At 36.3% G+C, this 11,746-nt stretch overlaps 1 protein-coding gene across 2 annotated transcripts; it reads right to left on the bottom strand.

Moving 5' to 3' along the window:
* Nucleotides 1-4,974: 4,974 nt before the first annotated feature.
* tmem134 (transmembrane protein 134) lies at nt 4,975-10,930 on the bottom strand. Of its 2 annotated transcripts, none has more exons than XM_059342518.1 (8): nt 10,287-10,930; nt 9,900-10,152; nt 9,250-9,317; nt 9,045-9,131; nt 8,852-8,928; nt 7,106-7,150; nt 5,463-5,516; nt 4,975-5,346 (listed from the first exon to the last, which is right to left on the bottom strand). In XM_059342518.1, exons 2-8 carry the CDS (start codon nt 10,107-10,109, stop codon nt 5,264-5,266), a joined length of 624 nt encoding a protein of 207 aa, XP_059198501.1. In that variant the 5' UTR covers nt 10,110-10,152; nt 10,287-10,930; the 3' UTR covers nt 4,975-5,263. The 2 variants fall into 2 exon arrangements, with proteins under 2 accessions (XP_059198501.1, XP_059198494.1); XM_059342511.1 differs by having other exon boundaries at nt 10,638-10,923.
* Between the last annotated feature and the right edge of the window lie 816 nt (nt 10,931-11,746).

The raw sequence follows: 11,746 nt of genomic DNA, 5'->3' as shown, positions 1-11,746 counted from the left end.
CAGTCTTTCGTTCGTGACGCGTCCCTGTAGGTCTTACAGCGCCTCCTAGACGTATACTGTGTAACTGTATTTTCCCTTTTCATTACTATAACACATTACTTACATTAGACCAGTGGTTCCCAAAGTTTTTCTACTGGGCCCCCCTTTTCTATCTAAAAAATACTTTCAAGCCCCCTGTAGAACCTGATAATGTAATAAATTCCTGTTAATGTAATAACCCCGAATAATGTAATAAAAATCTGCACTTGAGTCCACTGAAAATGTAATAAAACCTGATAATGTAATAACTTCCCGATAATGTAATAAAATCCATTTCCCAATAATGTAATACACTTTTTTTTTTTTTTACCAATAATGTAATAAAGTATTACATTAATGGGAGGTTATTACATTATCAGGTTAGCCTTCATTTCGCAAGTCCTGATAATGTAATAATTCCCCAATATTGTAATAATTTAACAGCAGACCACCCATTACTTGGGTTCAAGTGGTGATACTGTGTAGGCAACACTAGCTCAAGAGCTCTAGCGCCACCAACAGGTCCAAGTTGAATGTTTATTAACTTTTGACCCGTTCATCTGTTTTTCACAAAGGATGTATCACTGGAACCCTTGGGCCAATCCGAGCTCAATGCATCCTCAATGGGGTTTTTCGGCCATATTGGATTTTCCGCCATCTTTGATTTGATCAAAAACCTTTAAAAGGCCTCTCTTATCACAAATTTTTCTAATCTTCTCTAAACTTGGCCCAGATGATCTTCCGACCATGACACACAAATGCATTCAACATCTTTTTGAAATTCAATCAAACTGATGGTGAGGTCGCCAAACAGGAAGTAAGCCCAGCTGCCGGTATTTTCCCGTAAATTAAACAGATTCTTTTTTAAGTCAAGTCAAGTCAATTTTATTTTATTTATATAGCCCAAAATCACAGATTTGCCTCAAAGGGCTTTACAGACTGTACATGGTACGAAACCCTCTGTCCTTAGACCCTCACATCGACCAGGGAAAAACTCCTCAAAAAACCCTTTTAGCAGGGGAAAAAGAAGAAGAAACCTCAGGGAGAGCGACAGAGGAGGGATTCATCTCCCAGGACGGACAGACGTGCAATAGATGTCGTTGTACAGGGCAGATCCTTTGTCTAGTAGAATAGAGTAGATAGAGGTTGAAGGGGGAGAGGGAGGGAGGATAGAGAGACGGTTGAGAGGGAGACAGAGAGGAGCAGGAGTTCTGGGAGGAAACAGCAGCAGGTGATAAAGCGCCACCATTGGCCAGTAGTGAGACTGGGAGATGATTCCACAGGAGGGGAGCTTGATAACTGAAGGCTCTGGCTCCAAATCTACTTTTAAGGACTTTAGAAACCAAAAGTAACCAAGAGTTTTGGGAGCGTAGTGCTCTAGAAGGGTAATTTGGCACTATGATGTCTTTAAGATATGATGGTGCCTGACCATTTAGAGATTTGTAAGTAAGAAGAAGGATTTTAAACTCAATCCTGGATTTAACAGGGAGCCAGTGCAGCGAAGCTAGAACAGGAGAGATATGATGTCTTTTCTTGGTTCTTGTCAGTACACGAGCCGCAGCATTCTGGACTAACTGAAGAGTTTTTAAGGGATTTATTGGAGCAGCCTGACAGTAAGGAATTACAGTAATCTAACCTTGAAGTAACAAAAGCATGAACTAATTTTTCATGATGTGTCTAATTTTTGTAATATTACATAGGTGAAAAAAAATGCAGTCCTTGAAGTTTGTTTTACAGTGTTGCATTGGAGAACAATGAAATTATTTCAATTTAGCCTTGCCACACCTTTTGTAACCATGGGCCTCCCTAGGGGTCATGCCCCCCAGTTTGGGAACCACTGCATTAGACAATGCTTACATGATGTTGTGAACCAATTCATAAAAAATTATACAACAAAACAATTTCCGCAAATGAGACTGATTAGACTCTTGTCACAGTACTGCAATACACTGTGTAAGGGAAATTTATCATTCTGTTTTACTTTAGCACTGTTAGATTTTTTTTATATAGACCTACTACCTCATTTATTGTCATTTATGGTTCTGATATTCAGATTGATTGTCCTTGTTCTTGACTGTGTATCTATTCTGTGTAGGCTAAACTGAGAGTAGCATCAGACTGGAGTCAAATTTTTTGCATGTGTACACAGACAATTGAAGATGATTCAGATTTTTTTAAATGCATTTTTAATTTAATGCTTAATGTCTACATTTTAGAGGGAAAGTTTGTACTTTTATGCCATTAAATTGTTGAATGTTCTTTGCAAAATCTATGATGAGCTACTAAAATAAATATTATCATGCTGCTCACACAAATAATGATCCCTCATTATTATAATGATAAAACACTTTAGGAAGCAGAATAGCTCCTGGCAGAGTGCTAGTACTGTTGTTAATTTTGTGTGGGGCACCACTCACCACTTTTTAAATTTATTCTTTTTGTCTCGATTGCTTTTAAAAAGCATTATTTGTTTAAGAAATGTTCTTTGCACCAACACATGAGCAGGTTTATTTGCACGATTCAATTCACCTTAGTCACTTTTCAACACTGTGTGATGGCCTTGCTTTGCGGGGGCTTGTATTTTTCAGTTGTGGTACTTTAGCTTAAGTATCTGCAAACTTCTTCCATCAAATCACAAATAGTATGACATCATTACAAATATATGGGTATAAGTATATGCTTATGCTCTAATGTGTTGAAAGTTATTAAGTCAATTGATTTAAATAATTAAAAAAACAAACAGATTTTTAACTAGTGATATGGGGTCAGTGACAGAGTAATTCAATAGGTTTTGTTTACAGTATTTAAAAATTAAAATTAAAATCACATATAACAGCAACATCACTTTCCAGATATGATGTCCCATTTATTTGAATAAACCACAGTCTTCATTGGGATTTTTTCTGTCAAAGAAATTGTCGCTAAAAAAAACTGACATAATGACAGCTTTACAATACTGTGTAGCCTTTATATCTGGGTAGTAAAAGCATGTCATGTATATATGATGCATTGTCTCTTCTTTATGTAAACATCTAAATGTAACAAACACTTCTGTACTTAGATTTATTATTTCGGCTGTGAAATGACACCAGTAGGTTTAATATTCCTGATATTTAGAGGACTTGCATCTCTTTCCTTCCTCACATGTTTACTTCACTCCTTGCCACTGTGAAAATGAGTGCTGGTAGTTTCAGGGTCGATTTAATCGGCCGCAATATGACTCCTGTGGTTTCAGAACGACAGATATCTCACAGAGATGAGGTTAAAAACTGACCGTACAAGGATAGAGGGGGTTCTGCTGGTTGTCCATCCTACTGAGTTTATAACTGTTTGTCTTTCAAGGAGTGTAGCAGTTCTTGATTGAAAAATAGCAGTCTTTCTAAAGGCCAGGACAATGTTTTCTCAGAGCAAGGCCACACAAGAAACATGGCTTTCGTTAAAAAAAACAAGGGAGAATTGCATTTTCATGCTTGAGAATGGATTCCACCGTATTGTTTATCATAACTATTGATGTTTTGTTTCCTTGATAACAAAAGGGCATTGTCAGCATTGAAGGCTATGTGGTATTTACCATCCACAACAGCAGTGTGCAAACTTTACCATCAGCTCTGGGGAGCTCACCTTGTTTTCTTTTCAACATAACATTTATTTATCACAAAAAAGCAAAAGAGTTATGGTGAGCAGACTGAGTGAGGTTCTAAAGAAAAAAACGTTTTCCTACAGACTTACAGAGCGACAGTGGTGATGTCAGGGACTGCATCTTTATCAAAAGGAGAAGTCACATGCTTGTATGAATCATACATCATTAGCCTAATTATTTTACTCATTATGCACGAGATAAAAAAAATACCAAAAAATAGAAATCCATGGCAAAAAACAGCACACTGTCATATTTAAGAGACCCCAAAAATTTAACAAATCATGTTTTCAGGGGAATTCATGTCTTGTCTAGGGTAGTTTGCACAATTGCACAACAGTATGCTTTATTAACTACATACCATTCTGCTGCAACAAGGACTCCTTAGCCTTAGTGGTATGTATCTACCAGTGGACCACGAAGACACACCCTTTGTTGACTTTGTGTATATGTTTACTGGATTACTTTTTTGTGCCTCCTATGGGGACTTAAGGTTGATATTTTGCCATTGATACAGTTTTTCTGTGTCAAAAAGAACAATGTAGGCTCAGTAATGTGTCCTCCTTTATACAATACCTTGGTCTCACAATACAAATATCTATCTATCTATCTATCTATCTATCTAAGTTGGAATAAAATACTTTGGGTTTTTTTTTACCTCTTTCCATGAAATTATTGTGACAATATGATTTATTATTGAGATAGTGTGTATCTTCTCAAGGCAAAAAAAAAAAAACACAAAATAAGTTGAGGGTGTTGCATCTGCTTTACTTCAATATTTTCATAAAATATAAATTACTATTAATTTATTCTAAGGTTGTAGCTGGTTAGAACAGCAGGAGATGGCAATGGACAACGTCATGCTATAGTTTGGGTGCATAGGTTTTTTTCTGACTGGCTGGTGGCTAAGCATTAAAATTAAAATTCTCAAATTGAATCGGTGTAATCTGCTGTAAAGTGGCCACAGATTTACTAATAAAGCCTATGTAACCATGGCAACATGATGAAGCAGAAGCAAGCCAAGTAAACAAACATTTGCTTTGTAGAGTCTAACCTAAATTTGGACCCACGATGAATAAAAAAAACAAATTAAGCAGCTCTGAAGTGTGCAATAAAGGATTATAACACTGGCCACAGAAGCAGATTTTCCTTTCTTTTACTTTATGGTTCTTAAACACAAATTTCATCACAGCTGGTTGCAGATTTAAAACGCATAGCAGGCTGAGCTGCTGGTTTGACTGCTCCCCAGTCTGTAGCATGCTTGTAACAGCACGGTCTCACTTTGCCCGTGTTTGGAAAACAATCCCAACTGACAAAAATTAAAATATACAAAAGTTTTATTGTAGTTTCACAGTCATTATTCACACAACATAGAAAACACAGGCAAGACCAATCTCCTTCTTTTTTCGTGTGTACACATACAGCAATATCAGTTCATGTAGTGGAAACATAGTCGAGGCGCTGAGTGGTTGAATTAGTAGTGGTCATTACAATGACATGAAAAAAAAACGTGACAAAATATACTTTGTTACAAGTGATAAAATACAATTCATTTTAAGATGGCAAAAAAACAACAACAACAAAGAATTGTAGTGAAAATGTAGTGTCTCATTTTTCAAAATAAGGTAGGTAGAACAATTTGAAGCCCCTTCTTCCGCGGACAGCACAGCTGATGTATATCACATGGTACACTGGAGGAAATACAGGGAAACGCATTATTAATATCAACAAAGCAAATAATGCATTTACAGATGAAGGGGTGATTTACAGGTCAGGGTGAGTTCTCAGAAACACAAGTTCAATTTACCTCCAGGGATGAAGAGAAGAAATCCAGGAACAAAGAAAATAGCACTTGAAACACCTGTAAGGACAGTGTCATCAGTGACCAACACTAACCAACACAACACCACATTAAAACAACCCTTAAGCATTTTGTGAAATATGCGCATTTGCTTTTTTTTTTTTTTTTTACAGGGAGCTGGATAAGACGATTCACACCACACTCAACGTTAAATAAGAAGTAGCAGCCATGTGACTGTTAGCTTAGCTTAGCAACAATACTTGGAACAGGAGGAAACAGCAGGCCAGGCTCTGTCCAAAAATAATCAAATCAGTCTAAAGCTCACTAACATAACAAATATAACATAATAACATGGCATAACTTGTTTGTTTAATTTCTACAAAAACTGAAATATAAAATTAATTTACTACAATTTCGAGCCATTTATTTAAAGAGATTTAAACGATGTACTATTTGCAAAGAGTTAACATCCTCTTTTTCATCCATTGATTCAGAATCACATTGATGACACATTTTCATCAATGTGTGTATGCCATCTAGTGTTATGGAATATGCACATGGATGTATAATGTGTACAACACATATTTTAGTAAAATAATATTACTCAAATTAAGAATGTGTTAAACCACAGAACAAGTTTGTTTTCAGTTACACTATTACACAATTTGACTACAACATAGACAAACAAGTGAACTGAAGGAAATTAACATAAAATGCTATTGTCCTGTAGCATATGTTCTCTCCAAAATCTGCTGTAGAAAGTCAGCTTTTTCAACATAAGGCATGTTTCCATTAGGTACTTTTCCCTCTAGTAAGCTGCTATGGGTGTGACTTGGGAGAGAGGATCCGCCCAACTTCACCAGTTAGTGGCTCAGGCAGCGACTCAGAAAGTACCTGTCTCAGGTAGGTACTTTTCTGAGCCGCTCGGAGCGCTAAACATAGCTTGCTATGCTTGACGCGTCGGTCTGTTGTCACGTTCAGACTCTGTTGGTTAGCCACTACAAAAGGACCTGTATGGGAACAGAGGCCGAGGGGAACCAACTAGTGGGCGTAGCCTAAACACTCCACTTTCCAAAAAGTACTCAGAAAGTACTCAATCGAAACCCGCCTATACTCAAGGCAAATTTTGACCCAAATGAATGGACTTCTGCTGCACTCACACAGAGTATGTGGAATGTAGGCGTTAACCCCACAGGTTTTTGTTTGCACAGCATTATTCCTTCTTGTCAGTTGTAAAAGTAGAGATGAGCAGGACAAACACAGAATGGATTGAGAAACACTGCTTTTTATAATCAAAAGGACTTTAGCCTTGAAAAGCTGGTGCTTCTTCACCACCAACCCAGCAGAGTGTGTGTAACGTGTCACAGGGACAGTTTGCAGACAAGATTACACAGAAAGCTGCCAAGCTTTGTTTGTGGGCGCCAGAATACACATTCATAGAGTCCAATCAAAACATACAGTTCTGAATTTTACTGTTTAAATGCACAGAGACAAAGGCATGTTTTTTTGTATATTAGTTTAGTCAAAAAAATATTTCTCTCATCTTTCACTGCTTTTCAAATTCATACAACATTCTACAGATTTATAATGTTTTAAACCCTTTTTTAAATATCCAACACACACTTACCTGAAAGCTTTATATTCCTTACCTGCATTTGGATTCAGCTGTATGACAACACCTGTGAAAATAAGAGCTAAAAAGAAACAACACAAAAGTAAATCAGTGAGATGGGGTGACAACACAGTATATTATATATATAGTTTTTATTCAGAAACGTATGTAACTCTGTAAAAAATCTGTTAATCTGTTGTTACAGAGAGGATCAACAAGAGGACAAAGTTCAGTGTACCAGGAGCAAATACTGAACAAACTACTGGTAAACCATTTCAAGTGGTATGTTCATGCTAAAATAATGTAAAAACAAGGCACTGTTTTGTCATGTAGAATAGTTGTAATATGTATTTAACACTTTAGTCATTTAATTTATCTTGTAATTGAATCCAGGTCATCCAAAAAAAGGGATAAAACATTTTAATCCCTGATCCATCTTCTGTACAGTTCAAGCAAGTTATGGATATATAGTATATAGATATATAGCTCGTCACCCTGGAGGTGGTGGTGGAGGACAGGATGCTGGCAAAACTACTGGCTGTCATGGACAATCCCTCTCACCCCCTCTACAAAACACTGGACAAGCTAAAGAGCAGCTTCAGCAACAGACTCATTCAACCCCGCTGCTCCAAGGAACGATACAGAAAATTGTTCCTTCCTACTGCAATAAGACTTTATAACTCATCTACCTCTGTCAGAGCCACTATTACTGAACAGCAGTAAATCTACTGTCACCTTTTGCACTGTGCACCTGTACAACACTCCACTCCAAATACCAGAACATATACTTCACGACATATGTGACAGGTGTTAATAGTAATCGTATTGATATTATATATCACATCTATACAATATTCTTGTATATACTCTTGACTATATCTTGTATAGTCAAGTATTTATATGCATATATAATGCCGGTGCAATATATCATAATATATCATATCTTGTCTGTGTATATATGTATGTATATATATATGTATATATATTTATCGTTTTGAAATCCTCACTTGCAAAACAACTGCATCAAGTATTTGCCAATTTCACGTTAAATCCTTTGCTCTGATCTCTGCTGGAGGTAAACTTACCTGCTAAATGTAGAATGAACTCCAAATATTTTCCAATATCTTTCATGAACATTGTTATATATATATATATATGTATATATATATATATATATATATATATATATATATATATATATATATATGTTTACATATTATATATTATGTTATGTATGTATGCACACCCTGCACATTGCTATGTTATTGTTATTATTAATATTATTATTATATATACTGTACTATTATTATATACTGTCTAGTCACATTAATAACATTATTACCATCATATCATCAGTACAATTACCATCATCTTGCCATTGTACCTTACCTACCAACTGATCTTCTTTTAACTTCTTAAGTGTCCTTGTTCTATTCTATGTTTGTTTTTATTGTTGTTTTTATTTATTGTACCTCAGTATTTGATTCTATTGTATTTTATTGTACTTAAAGACCAGACTGCTGAGACAACCGAATTTCCCTTCAGGGATGAATAAAGTAATCGATCAATCAATCAATCAATCAATCAATCAATCCATCAATCCATCCATCCATCCATCATAATAATCATGAGGAGAAACCTATGAAAATGTGATAAAAAACAGGAGCAGAAATCAAATAAATATCTTTCTCCTTAAGGTAAGACATTATCCCAGCAGAAAAAAATGTGGTAGTAGATTTTCAATGTAATGAGCGATAAAAAAAAAATGCTGCTTCAGACTTACCAACTCCAGTGATGAGGAGAAGGAATGAAGCCAGAACAACTCTTCTGTTTTTCTTCACCAGAGGATGGGAAACCCACCTGAATTAAAAAAATATATTTTTTAAAGTGATTGTGTTCGTTGTTGCGAGTATAATAATGTGTGTGTGTGTGTGTGTGTGTGTGTGTGTGTGTGTGTGTGAGTCGTTTGAACTCACCCGCAGCAGTGTGCAGAAAGCTGCGTGACAGAACTCAAGGTACTGAAGGACCACTGGGAGCTGCAATAAGACAGGGTCGCAGGGTCACTGTGGAGAGAGCAGAAACAGACTTTATCGCACATTCAAAGCAAAGGCACAAGCTGGGAAAGAGGGGCAGGTGGCAAAAACATGTCAATACCTCTATACCTCTACCCATAGGACCCACCTGATTTTGAAGAAGTTATTGAAGGAGGAATTGCCATTGCTGCCTAAGACGTCTTCATTTTCCAGATTCTAAAGAAGCAGCAGATGATAAAGGAGTTGGTGGAAAAAGTATTCAGATCCCTTACTTAAGTAGAAGTACTTATACCAGACTGTGAACTTACTTAAGTAAAAGGACAAAAGTATCAGCATCAAAATGTACTTAAAGTGTCAAAAGTAAAAGTACTTATTATGCAGAATTTCCCCACTCAGATTGTTTTATATTCCAAATACATTATAAGATTATTTGTATTGATGCATTTATGCAAGCAGTGTTTTAATTTGGTAATGATTGGTCTCATTCACAACTTAATATACTGTTATAATTTAAAACAAATGTCTGATAACTTTAAATTTATCATGTTTTTCTGTTAAATCTCGACCTGAAGAGTGACTAAAAGCTGGCAGCTAAATGTAGTGGAGTAAAAAAACAAACAATATTTGCCTCAAAATGTAGTGGAGTAGAAGTATAAAGTTACATAAATTGGAAATTCTCAGGTAAAGTATCTCAAAACAGTACTTAAGCACATGTACTTAGTTATATTCCACCATTGAACATCAGTTAAAAACTTATATATTTAACATATTTGGGCACAAAGTAGGTATTAAATGTACCTGATACTTCAGGTTACTGTGTTCAGGGGAGCCAGCGTCAGCAGGCGGGGGATGAGTCTGAGGTTTGGAGAAAGATAGAGGACCAAATGTCATCTCTCCTCCTTCTCTGTCCTTGTCTCCTCTCTTCCATCCCTCGGTCTCTCCATCAGACACAGCTCCTTCCTCATCTCCCTCCAACACAAAGGCATCATCGATACTAAACTGGGCCATGGTGATGCCTCTTACACCCTGAGGTCCCGTGGCCTGATGCTCACTGTGGATTCAGAGGAGGGGGAGATCATGCACTTTAAGCTGTGAAATATATTTTAAGGTATATTGTGTTGTTAGCATTCATTGTGTACAATGTCAGGTCAACAGTGATTGAGTTACGGAGCTTAAAAAGCTTACCTTTAGTGCTTTTTGTAACATTTAGGGTGTCATTTTATGCTTCTGTAGCCTAAACCTCGATGATTCTCTTTAAACATTTAAAGTCCGCGCACACATGCGTATACGCACAAAAGGAGCCTAACTTTAGCGATGAAGTTAGCGTAACCGATTTCCACAAAGCTAAATCGGCGAACAGAGTAAAAATTAAAGTCAGAAAGTAGCTACAGTGTATCTCGACCTGGCCTACATGTTTAAGCGTATCAGACCAAAGTTAACTACTATATACCAGCAGCTAACTGGCTATGTTGTTGCTCTCTGCCATTGTTTGTGCTCTTTCCGCTAGTCGATCAGATGACAAGGAGGAAAACTTACTGTCCTTAGTAAATCTTTTCTCCGGGGAGGCTGAACTCGACTCCACGTCGTTAAAAAACGGGTCACATACTTGAACACTCTGCAAATTGTCTATAAGGCGTCCCCACCAGTCTTTGTTTTGTTCTCGAATGCGAAAAATACTTTACAAAAGTTTTGAGTCCCTTCCTTTTTCTTTTTCTTTTTTTTAACACCCGGCTCTCGATTGCACACGTCTGATTACGCCCAAAGATCTCCGGGAGTCAGTCCACTTAATCGAGTGTCGATCGACGCTCGTTGTCATTACATGAACGGTGGCAGAATGTAGCTCACCAATACTGCACTGTAAACATAGAGACTAACAACCAGTGGTGGACGAAGTATTTAGATCCCTTACTTAAGTAGTAGCACTAATACCACACTGCAGAATCACTCCACTACAAGTGGAAAAAAGTCCTGCATTCAAAACTTACTTAAGTAAAGGTAGTGTACAAAAGTAGCAGCATCTAAATGCACTTAAAGTATCAAAAGTAAAAGTACCGGTTATGCACAATGGACCCATTCAGATTATATATATTCTCTGACATTTTACTGTTGTCTAAGTACAGCTAATTTGAACTTTTATGTGGTTTAATTTATAAAAATATTCATATGAAAAGCAACTGAAGCTGGCAGCTAAATCTAGTGGAGTAAAATAACAAAAATAAGTAGGCCTACAGTACTCTGTAAATGTACTTAGTTACAGTCCACCACTGATAGCTGCATTTAAAATGTTTCTTAATTAAAAGTTAGTATATTCAGGAAAATGGAATTCAAGTGTTGCACAGAAATGTACTTGAAAAATGTGTTTTTCCTGTAGGTGGATCTTTTTTTTTATTCAATCGACTTCATTGCTTATTTGGTAAATTTGAAGGACTTTTTAATACATTCAGAAAACCTGTTAATAACACTTAAATACATTAAACTGTTTATTTCATCCTAACCTTGATCACACTGACTTCTTTAACATTAATCATTATTGTAATTATGGATATGAAGAAAATATTTTAAAATTAATATTAAACATTTATTGAGGATATGAGATACATTTGGAAACTAAAATTGCTTGAATATACACACAAAAAAGATGGAGC

Source organism: Centropristis striata, chromosome 1 (genome assembly GCF_030273125.1).
Source record: "Centropristis striata isolate RG_2023a ecotype Rhode Island chromosome 1, C.striata_1.0, whole genome shotgun sequence".
In the NCBI taxonomy this organism is placed as follows: Eukaryota; Metazoa; Chordata; class Actinopteri; order Perciformes; family Serranidae; genus Centropristis; species Centropristis striata.
Note: the sequence above shows the minus strand (reverse complement) of the source record. Positions and strands in the feature narration are given on the sequence as shown.